Raw genomic sequence first — 22,884 nt, 5'->3', positions numbered from 1 at the left:
ATAAAATGTTGTTAAAATTATAGTTATTGTAAGTTAAAAATACAAGTCTTTAAATACAAGCATTTTTGTTTTATCATTGTTTGCACACTTTTTGATGACCTCAATTTTATATATATATATTTGCTTAATCTTCATTGCTGGACTTTTAAAGAAATTCACAAAGCAATTTTTAGCTTAAACCCCCCCCCCCCATTAAAGAGTTATTTTGTCAATTAAGAGAAAACATTTGCATAAAAACGTGTTTCTGAAGAATTTTTGTGTTAATCTGCAATACCGCAATTATCCACAAGATGCTGCACTTACCCAATTTATGAAAAGGCTGACACCAAAACAATTTACTAATTTTAGACTCAGTTTTGATAATCGTTCTGGATCTGATCTCTAACAAAAAAAATTCTTCACAAAAATGCAATTATTTCAACTTTTTGCTTAAATATATATATATATATATATATATATATATATATATATATATATATATATATATATATATATATATATATATATATATATATATATATATATATATATATATTTAAAGAACAATACCCATATTTAAGAGTTTAAAAGCAGAGAAAAAAATAAAGATAGGATGCAATGTTTTTTTCCCATTTTGTTTGTTTGAAAGCAGAAGGTCTGTTCTTTTATTTGATATATTTGTATGTTTATATACACAGAAAAAAAAGATTCATTCAATTTACTAAATTTTTTTTAAGATAAGTGGTTGCAATCATTTATTTAAGCTACATTTAAATAGAAAATTAGTAAAATAAAAAAAACTTTTGTTAAAATGTAGCTTAACTCTTTCACCGCCAGCGTTTTTAAAAAAAGTTGCCAGCCAGCGCCAGCGTTTTTCATGATTTTCACCAAAGTTTAATGCCTTCCAGAAAATGTTCTTCTTTAAATATATAAACATACAATATACCAAATGAAAGAACAGACCCTCTGCTTTCAAACAAAAAAAACCCGTTTCATCCTACCTTTAGTGGTTCTTTTGCAATCAGCTTTTGAATATGGGTAGGTTTTTGCAAAAACACCATATTTTGAGCAAAAAGCAGAAATAATTCCATTTTTATGACGGACTTTTCATAGAGATCCCATTCAGAGCGATCTTTTAAACAGACACGGACATGCAGCCGCTTGCCATAGGGCAATACTTCCGGTTTTAAAAAGTTGCGGAAGGGCGCCACCTGGTGGATAATAGCGGTATTGCGGAAAGACGGAATATCTCGTCATTGGCGGGGAAGCGTTTTCTCTTAATTGACGAGAAATCTCGTCAATGGCGGGGAAAGAGTTAAATACATTTATTGCAACTACTTACCTTAAACAATTAGTAAATTGAATGAATCATATTTTTGCAGTGTATTTCTACAAGAAAAGGCATTTTTATGAAACTTTTATATAAATCACAAAAAATTGCTGGCGGGCAACTTTAAAAAAAAAAAGGCTTGCGGAGAATGAGTTAATAAATGAATGAGATGAGCTTTAAAAGATTTCCTTGACCTGGAAATCATAAAAAAATTAAAACCACAAAATTCCCTGATATGTCCAGCTTATAACCTTTTTTTTAAAATGTTATATGTATTATATTTTATATCACAACATTATAAGCATCTATAAAAATACACGGAGATCAGGTAAAAAGTTGAAGTGTATTTTTGGTTTTGTGATATCAATGCAGCAAGTCAGAAATTCGGAAATCTCATCCTTCTCAGAAAAAAAGCCTGAGCGCAGTAACAACTCCAAAGAGCTTGGAGCGAAATATCCACTTCTGCTATGTTACATTCATAACAAGCATAGAGACAGCATACAAAACAGCAAGAAACAAAACAATATTTTACAAAGAGGAAAAATAGAAACATCTCTTTCTCTTTACAGGTAGTTTGGTCAGCCACGCTCATTGCATCTAAACACTTCTTATCTTGAAAAATTCTGCACTCAAAAAAATACTGGTGGCTATTTATCCATCCATCTAAAGTAGAAAACATTCGGTAAAAACATTCTTCCGTCTAAATTTTCTTTATGTTAGAAATGATTAACCTTCTCCGAAAAAACTCATCTGTCAGAGAAACGCTACCAGGACCTTCAGCGAATGACATCTGAATTTGATTTAATGCTCTCAATATAAATCAGTGCTTATTGTTTTAAACTAAATCAAGATAACATACGATCTGGGCACTTTTTAATGGTCAACTGTTCGTAGATAAAATAAGAAACTAGGACATATTTCAGCACCATGTGTGGGTCCTTTCAACTTTCCATAAAAAAAAACTGGGTTTATTTTTAACCAAGCATTGTGCCACAAAAGGACAAACCCAGAAAATGCTCATATTTGCCCCAACAAAAGGTTAAAACAACCAAATATTTTGGCTTGAATCAACCTAGCATAGGTTAAATGAGTGCACATTCCAACAGAGTCTAAACCGATTCAAAAAAAAAAATTGCAATGGTTCTTTGTGGGATCACATTCATATTTGAAGTGTGAAATGAATAAGTTACACATTTTCAGTGCTGGTTGCACGGCTAACATGCGTTCCCCTCCTCAAATTGAAACGTAATGAATATTTACACTCTTAAAAAATGCTGGCCTATTTTAAACCCAGCACTGGGTCAAAAAGAGACAAATTCAGCCAACTGCGCTGTAATTCAACCTATGCTAGGTTGTTTCAACCCAAAATGCTGTGCTGTTTTAACCCAAACCCGATCGCAAGGCTCGTCCCTTTTTGATCCAACGCTTTTGATCCAAGTATTTTTTAGAGTGTAGGACAAATATGTAAGACATTAACAGGAATACAAATACAACAAGACTACAAGTTTGCACTGGAAAGCTTAGTGGCTTCACTAAGAACCCCAAAATCAGGTCTTTGATATTTGTTTTAACAACCAACAGCAATCAATAATAATAATAATAATAACAATCAAAAAATAAATGGAAATCTTCAAAAATATGTTGAGAAGGATCTTCGTATCTGGTAGAGAATGGTCAGTAACACAAATGCCCCAGACGTGCTATACATGGAGGCAGCACAGCTCTGAAAACGTCACACGTTTACACATCTGCAGAAAAATAGACTTACGTGTCCACGTGGTTGTAAAAAAAAACATTTGCATGCTGACATCCCAAAAAAAGTTTTATGGTTAGATTGCAATGGCACTAAAACGAATGATATGAATCCTGTTTATTTTACACAACGGCGCTGACCGAAATGTCAAGCGAAATAGATTTCCTATTAAATCTGTAAACAACTTTGTAATGTTTTGCAAAAATTGAATGCCCCGAAAACTCTTAGCGAGTAAATTGCATTAAACATCATTTATGCTTCAGTACAAGATTTTCAAACGACTGTAATAGATGTGGCGCTAAGAAACCCACTTGTTGTCGGGGTTTACCTCGAGTGTCACTGCAGTAAAAATGGCACTTTTTACAGGATCGTACACAACGGAACAACACAAACTCAATCCATGCTTTTAGCAGCAGAGGAGCAAAACACAAAAGACACAAGTGCCGGGGTAGGAAAAAGCCCTTTTGCTGAAAACGTGCATTCAGCAGCGAAAACGGCATTGGATAGCTGCGGCTACACGAAGAAGAAAGGTGAGCTCCGCAGCGGATTAGAGTTCAAATGTCCATGTAGTCGTCTTCCTCATCCGATTCACTTTCCAGAGAAGATTCCTGACTGGAAGTTTCTTGCACTTCCAAAGCAGGTTGAGCGAGAGTGTCTTTCTTCACATTAGCTGCCGACTGAGAGGACAAAATCACATTCTGAAGAGAGAAACAGGAAGGAAATGAGTCAAGCGGTATAGAGAAAGATGACGGAGCTAAAAGGATTTGGGCAGCCGTGCCACACCAATTACAAACCTTCAGTTTCTGTTTGGTCTCCTCAGAAATGCTACCTTTCGGGGAGAGTAGGGTGGGCGTGGGGGGCGTGACCGTTATCTCTGGAGGGAATTTAGTGACGGTTGAGGGGATGACCAGCTTGGGCATGTTGGGTGGAATTCTGGAGCGGATACGACTGGCATCACCCTGCTTGGACTGATCTGAACTTTCTGTAAAAATCAAAGCAGTGAGTTATTTTAGACATATAAATATCTGATTATTTAAGTAGCATTTAACAGCCCCAGCGTGCACATACGACATCTTTTAGGTATACGTAAACAGTAGGGCTGTGACGATAAACTGCCTTCCACATATCTGTCGAAATTCAGAATCGCAAGGCTCCAATTCTGTGTTTCATGCACAGCTTTGTGAATGTACTTCCACTAGGAACTCCTTATCAATCTAAAACCACGATGCGTTTGAGTCGTTTATAATGTGCGTTTAAAAAGAAAACACAATCATTCAAAATATTCTTTATTATTATGAAAACACCTGAAATTATTTAAAGAACAGCGATATTAATATGCCTGAAATAGCGTTTTGTAATGGTACTTCTTTTGCGGCACAAATGGAGTTTCTGCACGAGAGCGCCCTCTGGCTTTTGGATGTGGCGGTATTTCACCGTAATTCATTAGATTTCATTCATTGAAAAAACGCGCGATTAATCGCCACAGCCTTAGTAAAAAGTATATACGCTACCAGTCAAAAGTCTGGAGACACTGTAATGAAAAAAGTGACCCGTGTTGTCTAAATGAGTTGATATGCACATGGTCTAATTTTGAGATTAAGGCAAATATAAGTATAAATGTAGACTTTGGTCAAAATATAAGTACATTAAGCATCTAAAGTAATAGTTATTTGTTTTCTGAGAGGTGTACCGTCTACAAAGATGTCCATCCATTAAAACATGTAGGATTTAGAAAATGAAGTGCAGGATTTGCTTGATGTTAAAAGAGTTAGTAAGAGAGATATAGTTCAGGACCTGATTGATGCCTAAAGAGTTATTAAGAGCGTCAAGACTCGAAAATGATCTTTCTCGCACTGACTGACAGATCCAATGTGTGGACAGACGCGTGACCCTGTTTTGACAAGAATTCAAGCAGATATAATTTATATAAGTGAATATTTGATCCTTGCATTACAGTCGATCTTAAAGCTGTCTATCACAATGTCAATTAAAAAATAAATGAAAGAAAAAAGTTATATATTATAATAAAATACTTATATTTTTCCTATATATGTTGGTTTTGACTTTGTGTTTTGTTCTAATGGTGATTTTAAGGTATGGATGCGGTGATTTTGCTTCTGAACCCTCAATTTTCTCAAAATTGACTTTGCTCAGCCTGTCAACTTTAAACAGGTGTAGCTCTGTCATTTTTCATACACCAAACTTTACACCAAGTTTTTTTTTTAAATAGAGAACGTCAAAAAACTTATTTTTGAAAATCGGCTTATTCCGACTCAATTTGCCAGCACAGGTCACAAATGTTAAAAGCTGCAATCTGTAACTCGTTTTGATAAAAGATGAAGAAAAAAACAGTCATCAGTCATTGACCAAAGAAATTTTTTTTTTACCTCCTAACTATTTCACAACAGTAAGCTTCCAATGATTTATTTATATTGAGCTGTTGGGTGAGAATTTGTGGCTAATGTCAACTTGACTTGCGCTGTAAAAAATGATATCAAATCAACATATGTTTTTATGTTACTTATCAAATAAGTGAAACGATTTAAGTTAAGTTATATCAACTTATCACAATACAAAACTTAAAATGGTAAGTTGAACTGACTTGGAAATGGGTGATTCATGCGAAATTAAACTTATAAGGTGTCATGAAACATTTTGATTTAAAAAGTAAATGCTATCAAAATAGGAAGCATACAGTTACAAAAATCTCTTCATGTACTATTTTGCACATGATTTCAAATGACATCATACAAACCAATTTAGTTGTTTTTTCCACATTTAAGGGGAACATTTTCATTACCGCAACGTGTCCATTACTGGATTTGGGTTCTTTGACATGGAAATATTTATAATTAAAAAATCTAAAAAATAAAAAGCTTCAGTGCATGTTATACTATAAACATTTACAGTAAAGAAACATGTTGTATTTGATGATCATTGGTAAATGGAGAGACAATGAAAAGGAATATAAATGTGTCCAAGACCAATTTTCTCATCCTCCGCAACAATTTTCAATCATTGTTTAAGCCCCCAAGGAACTAAAATTTTTCAAATAAAAATAGTTGGAAGGGACATAATTGACTGTGACACTCAAGATGGCTACCAGGTAAGCAGATCTTATTTTTTCTCTCCAGATAAAAGATAAAATTTAGTTTGTCATAGTACCTAGACAACTTTTTATTTCTCATTACCGAAACATGAGTTTGTAAATGCATATATTTAATGTAATATCATGTTGTGGTAATGATAATTTTTTATTATGATAATCTAAAAAATGTAAATAATTCTACAGGAAATATTTTTTAAATCCTCTAAAAATAATGATTATAGTAAGTTCAGACCTTAATCCTATATGTGCAAATAGTCTTCAAGGGCTTTTTAAAAATTCTGATGCTGAACACCTTCTAAATCTGGATTTTGTGTCATCACCCAAATAAGGATGCTCATAATGAGCAGTTAACCGAAGATAAAAATTTATGATGGATTAATATTATCAGGTAAAAGAAAAAAATATTTGTTAATGCAAAGTGCACATCGACACGTGCCTATAGACATTTCGGCACTTTTCTATCCTTAATTTGTGAATGGCCTGTACTGTAAATGACGCAAATTATTGTTGCCCTGACGGTCTTGTTAATTAATAATTTGTATGAACTTCTTTGGTACTGCATATGTGTCTGTGCTTCAGTATGGTTTAGAAGCTGCACGGAGACACACGTGTGTGCGCAAGATGACGTGATCCGTCTCTGTCTCGGGAGCGTCCAGACAGACCTTCACCGATCCCGTGTGACCATAAACATTTTTGCACAAACAGAGAAAGCCAACGCAAAAGCAAATCTTTGAAATGTGTCCACTGTGGTAGATAAAAAAGAAACAATCCGCCCTCTTCGGATATTAATCCTCTGGACTGATCGCGTGCTCTGATAATGGAAAATGTGATAATGTATGAATCCTGGTTCTGTTGTTGATCTGTTGCTGCTGTTTGCACGCTCAAATGAAATAAAATGTTTGTATCGTTTTTACAGAGTCACAGACAACAGTCAAGTGAATTTTTACTCAATGAATATGTAATATTAAAATCTTATCAGTTAACGGTTAATGTTCGGATAACAAGCTGTGGTTGTCGATCGAGAAAATGAACTGAAATGAACATCCCTACTTGCAAAACCAAGTTGTTTTAACTTCATGCTGTATTTTTTTCCAACTTAAGATAATAACTCAGCAAGCAGCTTGCATGTTACTGTTTTAAACAGAGATGGCTACGGAGAGGCAAAAGTCGTGGATTTCAGCTTTATACTATTTTAGAGATGCTTGAGAGATCTTTAAAAATGAAAATAAAAGATATTGAACTCTTTTTACCTGTGCTGTTTTGGGTTGAGCAGGACGGAGGCTCAAGAACGGCCCACTCCTGCGTACTGTGAATCTGAGAGACAGCTGCCATCTTCATCTGCTGACACAGGTGAGACTCCTGCTGGCGGTACAGCAGACCCTCTGTAACCGGCTCTTCTCTCTCTTCTACAAACCAAACACAACAGACTTCATTTATAACCTTAAAGGTTGGCAGATATACACCGTACATCCATGGCCAGCTGTGCATAAAGATTTTAATGCACGATGTGGAGCTGAAGAATCTGTTTTCACACAGACAGTATGGTGTGAATGTAACATTAATATAATAATATTCTTAAAAAGAGAAATGCTATAACTGTACAAAACAACTTGTTCTTTTCAAATTTAGACCTGTTTGATGATAACATACAACAAATGCCTGGCATTATTACAAGAAGAGCCTAGGAAACTCACACCAAAAGCCTTGTAACCACCCACAAACACCAGCATTGTACTTGTTACAGCCACTGTCATATTACATAATGTAAAGAACATTCAGTGAAAATCTAACCTTCTTATCTTTAATATTAACTGAGTTAAATCATGTCAAAGATTGAAATCAACGTTATCACAAATCAGTTGCTAAGGAAGGACATTAATGAGGTTGTGAAAAGAATAAAAGCATTATTAGATCTACAGTAAATAAGTTATGCTGACTGTATCTATCCCATCAGTCATTATAAATAACAACCTAATATATATATATATATATAATCGAATTTATATTCAAATCGAAAATGTAATCGAATCGAGGATTTGGAGATTTGTGACACCCCAAATGTTTTTTGCTGAAAAATGAAGGAATGAAGCCATACCATCACTTTATATGAATAAATTCATGAATGCAATGCACAGTCAGGTCTCATTCAATCATAAACCTGAACATTAAGGCATGACGCAGTCGGTCACGACAGCCAATAGCAATTCACAGTCTTGGCTAACGTAATGATGCAATCAGTCACGAGATACTCGAGAACAAATTTTATTTCATAATAAAAGATGACGTATTTTATGAACTCTTCTTCTTTAGTAAGAAAACCGAATCAAAAATTTACAGCGGATTGTAATCACTTTTGTTTCACTTCGGTATATTTAGAATATTTTAAGTACTTAAAAAAAAAGTTCTGACTGTTTTATATGCCGTTTATTTATATCACATATAATCTTTATTTATTTATTTCCTTACGCCAGAAAAAAACCCTGACATAACCAGTTAATTCATACACAGGTTGGGGAAGGGGCAATTTGGTATCTTCTATATTATATAATAAATAAATGGTTATGTTATTTGCCCTTAATGCCTTTCTAGTGTAATGCATGGGTCTTCAACAGGGGATCCGTGGTGGTATAACGGGGGTCCTCCAAATATTGCTTGAATTCAAAATATATATTTTTTTTTTTCGGGGTGGGGGGATTTATTAGGCATCAAACAAAAATGCATTAACAGGCTAATAATTAAAATAAAAACTTGATCAAAATGAAGAGCAGTTCTTAGTTTAAAATCTATTCAGTAAAATGTAAATGTTATGTTAACAGCATGTGATTGTATATACCAAAACATGATCATTTTAATATCTTGGTAATGTAACCATAACACAGTAAGTAATCCATTCCTAATTTAATACATGTACTGGGGGTCCCTGCTCCTCCTCTCTATCCATTAAGGGGTCCTTGGCCTGAAAAAGGTTGAAGACCTTTGGTGTAATGCGTCATAAAATACAATTAATCCTGGCTGTTAAATTGAAATGAATATCCCAGCAAAACAATAATTTCATAAACTAATATATCAGGTATATTACGTGGCGCTAATTCAGTAAACGCATCTGTTGGTTATATTTGGGGAATGGAAAAACAACCAAAACAATCGTATGGGTTGGTAATTTAAATCAGTGATCCCTTAATTCAACTTTTTAGCACTGTGTTAGCAGGGCAAGGGTTATAGGTTCGATCCCAGGGAACACCCATAGTGATGAAAATGTAGGTCTTAAATAATTAAAGCATCTGCCAAATGTGAAAATGTAATCAAATTAAAAGCAATCTAGGTGTGAGCACCTGAGTGTTTTTTGTTCAGCACTGCATGTTTACTGCTAATGTCATTGAACATAACCACCCGTGTAGGCGAAATGAATTTCCTACAAGCTATAATACAGGAAAACCTGTGATTGAATTTTAGTCAGAGGGCTGACCACACAAATCTGATTACGGCCTTTCAATTGGCCTCTTAAGGACAGATGCACAAACACAAACACACACACCTTCTTTTGCTTAACACAATCATCTACACTGTATCTCTTCATCCTTGTTTCCTTAGCAACTGAGCATGGAGCACAGCACACATGAGTTTAAATGAGAACATGCCAAACGCATGGAAGAAACGGCAATTTATGGGTTCATATAGAGAGACATGCGGGAAGTGAGACTGAGAGACAGCTGGAGCTATAAATATTAAAACTTTGACTGAAGTTACAGCTGTATGTTTATCATCAACAGGAAGTGGTTACATGAAGTGTCAAGCTGAACACACGCGCCCTCTGCTGGCAGCACACTGGAAGTTCTTAAAGGGATAGTTCAACCAAAAATGAAAAATCTTGTTGTTAAAAACCTGTATTCAATTCTTAAAGGGGGATATTCTGAGGAATATTTGTAACCAACCCCCTTTTAAGCACCATTGACTACTAGTATTTTTCCTTCTATGGAAGTCAATGGTGCTTTTGTTTTGTGCTTTCCAAATATTTGTTGTGTTCAGCAAAACAACTGAATTTATAGAGTGTCGGAGAGATAGCGTATTTTTGTAGACTAACCCCCGGAAGTTAGCGGGGCACTGGTTCTCTCCATAAAAAGCTCATTCATTTTTTCCATTGACTTTTGGATTATTGCTTAACATAAGCTCTGTGTTTTACAAAAGTTTATGAGATTTACATGTTCTAATCTTTAAAGATAAACACAACTTTTATGAAGTTTGAAGTCAAAATTCGGCTTTTATATTTCTAACACATTTACACTTCAAAATTCATAAAAGTTGTGTTCATCTGTGAATATTAACTTGTTGGACAAAATGTGTGTCTTTAACTTTTGTTAAACAGAGAGCTTATTTTATTCGATAATCCAAAAGGAAAAATGAACAGACTTTTTAGTCTCTTTAACTTGTACTTTAAAGTGTAATTTATAGTTGTACATAGGTTCTATGTTGTAGGCTGTGTGTAGCCTGACGTGCAACTTGCCAAAAATTTAACAACACAATCAATTTAATGCGGACCGCAAATGCTGTGATTGGTCCACTAGAACCATCCCTTAGGTCCAAAAAAGAATTTAAGTAAAAACTAAGCTTGCCTCAAAGACAGATAAAAGGTATCTGTAGCGGTATTATTCATTTAAAGTGAGGAAATGCAAAGGAAGCCTAATTTCAATCAAGATGAGTGTGGGTGCAATACCTGCTGTGTGGGGCAAGAACGCCATGCTTGCTATCGGCTGGCTGGGTGTCTTCCGCTGCTGTGATTGGTCGGGTTGGCTGGTGGGCGGGCAGTGGACTTGTGTCGGAGTGCTGTGGGTCTGTGTCTGTGTGAGAAGTGGCCGAGGGGTCTTGCTCAGCTTGGCCTCCCCGTCCTGGTTTGATACGGAGTACGTGTGAAGGCACGGTGTTGAGAACGATGCCGGGAAGAAGATATCTCGCTGGTCTTTACTAAACTTTGGCGTGGTGGGTGCATCACTAGAACTCTGAAAGAGAAAAAACAGTGTCATTGGTAGATCTCTTCTGTTTTTAAAATGATAAGATGGCATGACTTGAAAGAGTGAGGGCTCAAAGACGGAAGAAAGGAAAGAAAAAAGCTCAATGTACACTGTCAGAAAAAATTGTATAAAAGCTGTCACTGGGACGGTACCCCCTTAAAAAGATCCTTATATGTAGGGGAGTGCGGGGCACAACCTAACGCTTTTTGGTTTTGGCTCAATCATTCAAAAAATATTTGAGTTTGATTCATTATATTTTTACACAAGCAACACACACATCTCTGCTACAAATAAACATTTGAAATTTGTTTCTAGTACTTAACATTCTTGGATAATTACACCAAACGTGACAGAAGTGCAAACGTTACAACTTACCCCATAGGTGGGGTTAATTGTAACAGGCAGGGGGTTAGTTGTAACACTTGCTAAAAATTAAGTTTGTAGGCAAATATTTCAATACTATTTTGTCTATATACTTGAAGTGGATATTGTTTACATATCTGTCTATAATAGACAGGTATTCACACTGTATTCATTCATTTAGCCCTTTTCTAACAATAGTTCAATTATAAATGGATTAAAATGTTTAAATATGTGAGAAAAAGCAGCACAATTATGACAAAACATTTTTTATATGTGACCCCATCTGTAATAACCCTAATTACAGTTTTAAAATCAAATTCTGAGATAATGAGCATCAAAGTCTGATTTTAGCCATTTATTTCATTATGATTTCAATCTTTGACGTGACCTTATTCAATCAATATTAAAGATATGAACAAAAATACATTCGACACACGATTTTTGATAAGACAGGCACATTTATTTTGCTGACAGCCAGCAATCATTTGTGTGTAGCCTTTTTAAAACAACGACAAGAATTACGCTAACGTAAGCAGTTTTCAAATCGTACACCTAACACAGCGTTACAATAAACCCCACTGGGTCAAAATATTTTCAAGCCCACCAAAAAAGTTGCCAAGAGCTGCAGACATATTTCAAAAGGATGCTATGTTTTAGTCAACAAGACACTGATTAATATGACATAGCATTGGATTAAATATCTTACACACCCAACTTAGAAAAAAAACATATGATGAAAAAATTTACTTACATGCCACCAAAACACTCGTTCATCAATAACTCTCTGAAAAACATTTTACATTTCCAATAATTTGCGGGAGATCGTCTTTTGCAGCGTGAAAAAAATAACGGAAAAACAAAATGCTTAACCTTGTGCAAAAATGTAAACAGAGCGTGTTACAACTAACCCCGTGTTAGATTTGGCCCTGCGCACCCCTACGATTTAGGTACGGTTATCTTTAAGGCATGTTTAATCTGTGCCTTTAGGGGTACTAACAAGCACCCTTTAGGTATAAAGGTGTTACCTTTGAAAGGGCATCACCACACAAGGTAGGTGAACTCGAAGAGAGATGCTGTGCACTGCGTTGCCAAGTACTCTGCTTCTTTGCAGAGTTCAGAGATTTGAGTTGTTTTTTTTCTGCTAGTTAAAGCTCAAAGTGTTATGTCATTAGTTATTGGTATTTGGGCTGTGAAAAGTCATTGGGATGCTTTTGGGCTAGTTTGAATGTCTATTGGGCTGGTTTTGATACGTGAATCTGGCAACCCTGGCTGTCGCAGAGATTATATAGAATGTACAAGTAAACAAACATTTTAATCAGATTGCAATGTTTAGGGTGCATTTTAACCCTCATTTCGTAACCTGAAATCGGATTAAATTCAGATTCGGATTGACAAAGTGTGTAGAAAAAAACCAAAGACAGCTTTTGAACTTTTTCTGAGAGTGTAAATAAAGAAACACTGAATTAGCATCACAAAGGTCATGGGTTCGAATCCCAGGGAACACAGATACTGACAAAATGTATAGCTTGAATGCAATGTTAGACGCTTTGGATTATGCATAAAAAATTACAATAAAATTGTGACACTGATAGCTTGTGCACCATCTATTAGACATAACCAGAAAAGTTTTTAAAACTAAAATGTCCAATAGGTGTATTTGGTAATACTGGTTTACACTCTTAGCTCTACTTGACACACTTCACTAATCTTAAATCCATTCTGCAAAACCTTTCATACTTTCCCCTCAATCACAGCAAAAAAATCTAACTTTTAACACATTATAAAAATAAATCTCCATCAGTTGACATTCTAATAACCGGCCATTAGCCAGCATCATTTTAACCCTTATAACCAGCAGAAAAACAATAACACCACAAAAACAACCTATCGCAGGGCAGGAAACATATCTGTAAGGCAACTGACCAATCAAAAGCTCATTCTACAAACCCGATCGTCCAATCACCCGCATCTACGAGGCCTACCTGCAAATGTGTGTGGTTCGTCTTGCTGTCAAAACCCCCAAATCATGAGTATCAGTATATGCACGATATGAAAAGCAAACTAAACATCACTCTGGATCCTGAGAGATGCTCTCGGGGACACAAACAAACTACATGACAACAGAAGCAGCTGTTGCCATAGCAACATATCTGAACCACAGCCAATCGCTGATCAAACGACTACGCGCTCAAAGCTTTACTTTGTCTGTCTTTCAAAACTGCTGGTTTGGCTAAAGGTTTTTTAATAAAAAGTAATTCACTTCTATGTGGTTGCTATGACTTTTTGGGTGGTTGCATAGTGTCCCACAATGGTTAATATGATATTCTGGTGGTTTGGTTGCAATGGCTAATTTAAATATGAGCTTAATAGAATTTATATGCAAAAGATAAGATCATGTTTATCAATCATGCAATGTGAGGATCGAACCCATGGCTTTTTGCATTGCTAACACAATGCTCTACCAACTGAGCTACTATTGAGATGATTATACTGACTATTCAAATATTCATTTAATGTCTCCTTGCCAATATGCTAAAGAGTTTTTGCTTTCAACTTCCACCTTTTGACCACTAGAGGGCCAAATGGTCCCACTAAAGCAGAGGTCAGCCTTAAACTAGTGCTGTGGTAGCCTATATAAATGGTTACAGTGTAATTGAATGGCAAGATTCACTTAGACGTGTGATTAGTTATGCTGTGTGAAGTACAGGACGTGGGTTGGCACAAACCTGTTACTATGGAAACACTCTGACTAGGTAAGGCATGCTGTAACATACCAGAAGCTAAATAACCCAACATGATACGTTCAGCCACGTGTGCTCTTGTATGTATGTGCGCGTACCATGCGTTAACCTCTTAACATGCTGTAGGCAAAAGCGTACTAGAAAACAAAGTGATGTGTTAATGCAGCCTTGTTTCAGATTTGATTTTAGCACACAGAAATCCCACTGTGATCTGCAATTTGCATATAAGAGTAAATGTTGTAATCACAAGTAAACAGACTTCACATTTCATTTGGAAGCAATTTTGTAGAGAAAGCCAATGACAAATTGCTTGGCATGGTGATTATACGATTTTTGAACACACAGCCAAACAAAAAGAAAATTACCCTAAAAATACACTCACCTAAAGGATTATTAGGAACACCATACTAATACTGTGGTTGACCCCCATATTGATAGGATAGCATCTTGCAGTTGATGGAGATTTGTGGGATGCACATCCAGGGCACGAAGCTCCCTTTCCACCACATCCCAAAGATGCTCTATTGGGTAAAGATCTGGTGACTGTGGGGACCATTTTAGTTCAGTGAACTCATTGTCATGTTCAAGAAACCAATTGGAAATGATTTGAGCTTTGTGACATGGTGCATTATCCTGCTGGAAGTAGCCGTCAGAGGATGGGTACATGGTGGTCATAAAGGGATGGACATGGTCAGAAACAATGCTCAGGTAGCCCAATTGGCACTAAGGGGCCTTAAGTTTGTCAAGAAAACCTCCTCAACACCATTACACCACCACCCTGCACAGTGGTAACAGTGCATGATGGATCCATGTTCTCATTCTGTTTATGTCAAATTCTGACTCTACCATCTGAATGTCTCAAAAGAAATCGAGACTCATCAGACCAGGCAAAGTTTTTCCAGTCTTCAATTGTCCAATTTTGGTGAGCTCGTGCAAATTTTAGCCTCTTTTTCATATTTGTAGTGGAGATGAGTGGTACCCGGTGGGGTCTTCTGCTGTTGTAGCCCATCCGCCTCAAGGTTGTGTGTGTTGTGGCTTCACAAATGCTTTGCTGCATACCTCGGTTGTTATTTCAGTCAAAGTTGCTCTTCTATCAGCTTGAATCAGTCGACCCATTCCCCTTTGACCTCTAGCATCAACAAGGCATTTCACCCACAGGACTGCCGCGTACTGGATGTTTTTCCCTTTTCACACCATTCTTTGTAAACCCTAGAAATGGTTGTGCGTGAAAATCAGAGTAACTGAGCAGACTGTGAAATATTCAGACTGGCCCGTCTGACACAAACAACCATGCCACGCTCAGAATTGCTTAAAATCACCTTTCTTTCCCATTCTGACATTCAGTTTGGAGTTCAGGAGATTGTCTTGACCAGGATCACACCCCTAAATGCATTGAAGCAACTGCCATGTGATTGGTTGATTAGATAATTGCATTAATGAGAAATTGAACGTGTGTTCCTAATAATCCTTTAGGTGAGTGTATTTACCAATTCTTTCATCAAAGTCCCATAAATAGCTAACGTATGTATTGTTGTTAACAATAAAACTGGCAGAACGTCAAAGAAAGAAATAAGCAAAATGAGTTTAAGTAAGTCTGATAGTTGCACGATCTTATATAAATTAATTATGAATTTACAGTAGTAACAACGGTTAAAAGTACACAAAAAAAATGTATTGTTGCACTAAAAACAACAATGTACTTGCAATCAAGTGGTGATAGAATAAAACGATTTTTGTTGTTGTTGTTGTTGTTGTTTAAAAGCAGAGACTTGGTTCTTTATTTTGATATATAACAGGTTTATATACTCATTGCAGAAAATATTCTAAAGGCCATCAAATTTTGGCGGACAACTTTTTTTTTAAACGCTGGCGTGGAAAGAGTTAAAGGGAACATTTCACATGACTTTTTAAAATGTTAAATAAATCTCTGGTGTCCCCAGAGTACATATGTGAAGTTTTAGCTCAAAATATCATATCGATAATTTATGTTTAAATTGCCACTTTGTATGTGTGAGCAAAAATCAAGTATCAATTTTGGATGTGTCCTTTAAAACGCAAATGAGCTGATCTATGCACTACATGGTAGTGCTGTGGTTGTATAGTGCAGATTAAGGGGCGGTATTATCCCCTTCTGACATCACAAGGGGAGTCAAATTTCAAAGAGCTATTTTTACATGCTTGCAGAAAATGGTTTACTGGGTTGATATTTTTCACATTTTCAAGGTTGATAGAAGCACAGGAGACCCAATTATAGCACTTAAATACTTGAAACACTTAAAGCACGACAAAAAAGTCTCATTTTCTTGATATGTCCCCTTTAAGTAGTTTTTATAAACATACCTTACACAAAACAATCCTGGTGTAAGCCCTGCCCGAGAAACCGCCCCTAAAACTTAAACTTTAAGCAAACCTATGGACATCAGAAAATTAAAGCAAAACAAGATCTGGCCAGTTTTTTACTAGTGAGGAACAGCTAAAGTGTCCTCACCTCTAAAGTCAGTTGTTGACACATTATAGTATATTTACATTGATAAAATGTAACCCTTTCAGGCAAAGCCAAATACCTTGCACAAAAGCGAGATATATTTGCCCTTTTCCTCATCCTCTCTCGTTTCTCCGTCTCTTTTTCTCACCTGTGCTCTAAAAGCCACACAATGACTCAAACACCAAGCAAAAACCTTCAGAAACCCTCAAAACAACAACGGCTCTCTTCACCCCCCTCCCATAGCCATAAATGAACTCTAATTTACCCGCACCTGCAGAAAGGGAGCGAGTGAGGAAAATCTCTATAACCGGTGAAGAGCAGCAGACAGCACAGAGAGAGAGACAGACAACTCACTGACGGCAAGTTAATGAACTCCAGACACGTTAATGGACCTTCAGCAATTACAGCAATTGAGGAATTACAGAGGTTTAAAACAGGATGGACTTCATGAGGGGCTGAGTTAATGGCAGAGGTGCTGGAGCGTAGTGCTTAAAGGAATAGTTGATCCAAAAATGAGATGTTTTCCATCATTTAACAACCTGCTGCCTATGCATTATCCCTTACATAACACTCGCCTTTAAATTCATATTAAATATCTTAGCAAGACTAAAACTACTTTTCTCATAACCTCCCTGGTATATAAAAGCGGCTTGTGATTGCACGGTTCTGATGGCATGCAAATAAAAAACAAAACTGCGCAGGCTTATAACTCTGCAGCATATAAACACAACATACACAGAAGCAGTCATCCACCCACCAGCATAGCTCTCAAACCAATGTCTGAACCCACACTTCCCACTGTCAGGTTTATTTCCTGTTTCACTGCTTACTTTCTTCTGAGACGTATGCCATAAACAAAATTAACAAACCACCTCAAAGTCGGCCGATGAGCTGGATTTTAATATGACTCTGTCTTTATTCATATAATGATCAATGAAACAGAAAGAGCTCTGCTGGTAAATGCACAGTTTACATGAAAAGAGAAAATTGCTCACCCTCATCTCATTAAAAAAAAAAATGACGTGAGCGTAAGCAAATGATGGCAAAATTATTTCTTTTTCCTACCTTAACATTAAATGTGACCCAGTTTGTGAAAACCCATCTAAAGTCATTTTTTATGATTACTGTCTTCTACATAAAAGGTAGATTCAGTGAAAATGCAACCTTGATATCTTTAATATTGACTTAGTAAGGTCATGTCAAAGATTAAAATCAATGTGAAATCGATGATCACCAATGGATTCCTAGTTGTGATGGTGTATAACAAACTAATAGAAGAGCAATATGGTTGCTGTACTTTATAGCTAACAGGCACAAAATATTGTAGTAATGGCAAATTAGAGCAAAGTGTGAGTGGGAATGAACAGATATCACAAGTGATAGCAATGTGAAGTCGAGGGAGAGCTGGTTGTGAGTGGGTGAGAGATGGAGGGAAGAGAAGAGAAGGAAAGAGAGAGAGGAATGAGACACGCAGCAGGGGTTTTAACATGTTTTACTGAGACTAGTTACAGCACACTAATGAATGGCTAATCAAAAGAGAAAACACAGTCGTACAGAAGAGAGATGACGATCAGGCAGAAGTGCATTCTCAAAGTAAAACACTGCAAATATGGCCAATTTATTTATGTTTAAATCATGCTACTGTTTTTGCGGGATGTGTAATGGGGAAAATATACAGGTTTCCTGCATGAGCCACTCCTATCAATCTACAAATGACAAAATGTGCAGTGTACACCTGTTCTGACTTTTTTTCCAATGTCATAGTCACACAGTAAATAACCATGAATTTACCAGAATGATTTTACCAGTTAATACATAAATGTGCTGTTCACACACGCAGCGACGTTCCGTCTTTTTTTCAGTAAGACATCATTCACACATCAGTTCCAAAATACCGGTAAACTCGGAGAGAAAGCGAAAATTGTGCGACAAGCTCAGTGTTGTATTTGTAAACTATGACTTCATATCCACGGTCCGTATTTTGTTGTTTTCACATCTGTGGCAAACAGTGATGCACCGATGTATCGGCCGCCGATATTTATCGGCCAATTTTAGATGAATTTGAAACCATTGGCATATCGGCAATAGCACGAGAAAGGCAGATACTGATTGTTTATTAATTAAATGCATAAAGAAATCCATTATATGTAAAAAAAATGAGTTAATGTTGTTAATTAATAAAATAAATGCTGAATCGCAAAAACCACCTTTGAAGGTTGTCATGCTGTCTTATTATATTTGCTTTAGCTTAATTTGTGCCTCTCTTATTATGTTGGTCAGTTGAATGTTAATCAGATCAAATCCATGTTCAGTAAAAATAATTTGATGCAGAAATAAACTAGCTAATAGACCAACTGTATAGTATTGTATACAAGTGTTTAATATCGGTATCGGCCAGAAGTTGTCTGTTTAAATCGGTATCGGCCCAAAAAAATCCTATCAGTGCATCCCTAGTGGCAAATGCTGATGGTCACGAAATTGCTTGTGACAAAAAAACATTGAATTAGGCGACGTCAAACGAAACCTGCGTCTTAAACAACAGTACTGTTTGCTTATTAGGCTTCACATAGGGTGTGCTAAGGACATCGGCAATTCGGTAAATAGATGTTAAGCTGTTTTAAACAAATTTGGTGAAGAAATGTGGACATTAACTTCAGGTGTGCTTCAGGTATTTTTATGCAGCGTGTGTGTGGAAACGTCCGTGAACAGTGTGGGGGTAAACACGTCATCTGTATTTGTATTAAAGCGTTATGATTGGCCTGAAGCTGTCAGCACGGTCTGAGTTTTCTGTTCTAAATGCAGGTAATCTATATTTTTGTTTACACATAGCGCTTACCGGTAAATTACTGGTAATCTTACAACCTCTCTTACTGGTAAACTGGAATTTACCAGAAAGGTTCTGTAACCTTTAAGTAAATTTAAAACATACACGCAGTGTAAAATTGATAAATCATTTTTTGCTACAGTTTTTTTATAAATTGGGTAAGTGAATAATCTAGTTCAGGGGTCACCAGGGGCCACATTATCATTCCTGACTGATGGGGGGCCGGGTCAGCTATATAACATAGAATTGCATGGCCCAGATCAAAATGACCACCAGCAGGCCTCATTGTGTAGTAGAGATTACTAGCCTGGCACAGCCAAAGTCCCCTTCAGTAAACGGCTTTCCATGGGTAGTTAGTAGGTGAGCTACCTTATAGCTAGCTCGGACAGCAGCCTGGTTTACCTGAGTTTGGTGAAGGAATACATTCTTTTGTGCAGCCAGTACGCCTTTCATCCTTTGAATCATGTCTTCTCTTGCTTGCCCTCACTAGCCAGCATAATCTTTGTGGCGGGTTTCGTGATAACGACATAGATTATATTCGTGGAAAACTGCCACTCTTTCTTTACTTATAATCAGTGGTGTCAAAAGTATTCATATTCATTACTCAAGTAGAAGTATAGATACTAGGGTTAAAAAAGACTTTTGTAGAAGTTGAAGTATCAACTCAAGCTTTTTACTCAAGTAAAAGTGAAAAAGTACTGGTTTCAAAACTACTTAAAGTATAAAAGTAAAAGTAATGTAAGGAAAAAATGTCATTACGGAAAAAAGCCTAGGCCGCACCACAGGGGCCTTTTGTGCACTACCCTATCTTCTCTAAAACATGTTTCTAAAGGCCATAATAACTATAGTGTTATATTAAAAATGTTAATGTTAAACAATTTGGGATGCACTAGGGCCAGGGGTAGGCAACATCAGTCCTGGAGTGCCGATGTCCTGCAGATTTGAGCTCCAACCCTTACAAAACCTTAGCTACCTGTAGTTTCAGGTGACTTTATAAACCTTTATTAGTTTGTTCAGGTCTGCTTGATTAGACCTGGAGCTAAACACTGCAGGAGTTGCCTACACCTGCACTAGACTGTCTGTTTCAACCACATACAGTATATGCCCATTAAAAATGAACGCATTTCAATACAATGCGAACAAATACATTAAAGCAGTGGTTCTCAAACTGGGGGCCGCGAGATGGTGCCAGGGGTCCCAGTATTATAATATTTTATGAAATACATTACTTTATTATTAATTCTGTGTAATTAAACCTCAAAAAATAAGGCTGCTAAACAAAAGCAATACATTGTATAATTTAATATGTTTTGTTTAATTCAAATTGTAAGTTTTAGAATGTTTATGTCATACATTTTCTTTGGGGGGTCGTGAAGGAATCCACTGTACACAAGGGAGGCGAAAAAAAGGTTTGATAACCACTGCATTAAAGAACCACATATGTGTACTACTGAGCATTAACATGTGTTCCATAGAGAGGAAGATATGATGACTAGTTGCCTATAAATATTGTAATGGTGCAACAAGTCAAACTTTAGAGCAGGGCCGCTGCTGGCCAAACTTTTACAGAGGTGCCCTCTTTAGTTAAAAAACAACACAATCTCACACAACTATAGTATGTGTGAGAATAGAAATATGCTATTTTTGTTTTCATTTAAAATTTTATTTTGACAGCAACACAAACTACAATTATACAAATATGCAATTATATATTATAGCCTATATTCCTGTATCTGTACTTGTGTAGCTAATGGACTTTAGTATACTTTACTTTAGTCAGTAATAAATCCAAGCAATTAAGGAGAATTACTAAATGTCTTTCTTGTAAGTAAATTCAAAAAGTCAGGTTTAAGGAAACAGCTGATGTCTATTAACAAAAGCAAAAGTTGGTATGTATGGTTATGTGTTTGATTGATTTAACACTCAAGCATTCAGATAAGTAGGTTTTGTTAATGCAAATAAAATTTAGGGTAGTTATAAGCATATACAAAACAACAGATGTCTTTAGCATAGATATCTTTGCCATGCTTCAAAACGCAACGCAGCACAATGTCATTTAAGTTGAACAACTGAAGTTATATGATATAAATTGGTATTGTTACACTATTTAAATCACACAGATGAGTTGGTGTCAGCAGACAGCTATATATTTACACAGGCTTGTGAATGTGAACTGACCTGAAAGTGATGCGCGAGTTTTATTTCGTACTTTTCCATTTGAAGACAGAATGCCGCGTTCTGTTACTGTACAAACGGATGGCGGATGATATCAAAGCATCGCGAGAGCAAACTGCTCCGCATGCTTTCTAATCGCTCTCGCGGTTCTTTTATGTTTCTCTGTGCAGCAGCATCGAACAAACTTTTGATCATCTGCAGTCAGCTGGGGGGCGGGGATTGCGTACAAACCAATAGGGTGTCGGAATGGTGTATGTTTATACTTCTCATCCAACCACAATCGCATTTATCTGGATGATGCAATTTATCAAGATAGGTTTTTTTAACGATGACAAGCCGGAATGAAAAAAGCAAACAAGCCGAAATAATAGAAGTAACGAGGCGATTTTTAAAATGTAAGGAGTAGAAAGTACAGATAATTGCATGAAAATGTAAGGAGTAGAAGTAAAAAGTCGTCTGAAAAATAATTACTCCAGTAAAGTATAGATACCCAAAATAGCTACTTAAGTAAGGTAACGAAGTATTTGTACTTCGTTACTTGACACCTCTGCTTATAATACAAACTGCAGGGTCCTTACACTGAACAAAAAAATTATCCTTGGTCCACTGTTCTTTTAAAACTCTGCACTATCTTATCAACTTTTGTTTAATGCTAGCCATTTTGCTGTCCTGGACACTGCCAGTTCTGGACAGTGATCTGCACGTGTGTGGTCTGTTACTGCTTGATCACAAACATGGTGGGTGGCGAAAATTTGGCAAATATAGTTGATTTTATAACTAAATATCATTTTTTTTACTTAAAAAAATCAACAAAATACCAGATGTGAACATGTTATTACTTTCCAAAGAACAATTACAATAATAAAATTGCCTCATAGGGCCGGTTAAAGTATTGGGGGGCAGAGGGTCTGGGGGGCCGGTCAAAGGGGGGTGGCGGGCCTGAGTCGGCCGGCAGGCCTTAGTTTGGTGACCCATGATCTAGTTGATAATCGCGGTATTACATATAACCATAAAAACTCATCAGGAACACGTTTTATTCATGCAGATGTTTTCTCTCAATTCACGAGATAACTCGTCACTGGAAGGGAAAGTCACATACCTTCTATGTAGACATCAAAG

The 22,884-nt window shown here is 36.4% G+C and overlaps 1 protein-coding gene across 3 annotated transcripts in view; it reads right to left on the bottom strand.

Moving 5' to 3' along the window:
• Window positions 1–1,633: 1,633 nt before the first annotated feature.
• The window catches only part of cabin1 (calcineurin binding protein 1), a 102,360-nt gene continuing 81,109 nt past the window's right edge, over window positions 1,634–22,884 (bottom strand). For all 3 annotated transcript variants that reach the window (XM_065247647.2, XM_065247648.2, XM_073816266.1), the window contains 4 exons: window positions 10,883–11,165; window positions 7,422–7,577; window positions 3,857–4,044; window positions 1,634–3,760 (listed from right to left, as the gene is read on the bottom strand). In XM_065247647.2, the coding sequence (XP_065103719.1) occupies window positions 3,617–3,760; window positions 3,857–4,044; window positions 7,422–7,577; window positions 10,883–11,165 (771 nt within the window). In that variant the 3' untranslated portion in view covers window positions 1,634–3,616. The remainder of the gene's footprint in view (window positions 3,761–3,856; window positions 4,045–7,421; window positions 7,578–10,882; window positions 11,166–22,884) is intronic.

Source organism: Paramisgurnus dabryanus, chromosome 11, assembly GCF_030506205.2.
Source record: "Paramisgurnus dabryanus chromosome 11, PD_genome_1.1, whole genome shotgun sequence".
Classification (NCBI taxonomy): domain Eukaryota; kingdom Metazoa; phylum Chordata; class Actinopteri; order Cypriniformes; family Cobitidae; genus Paramisgurnus; species Paramisgurnus dabryanus.
This window is presented reverse-complemented; position numbering and strand designations above follow the sequence as displayed.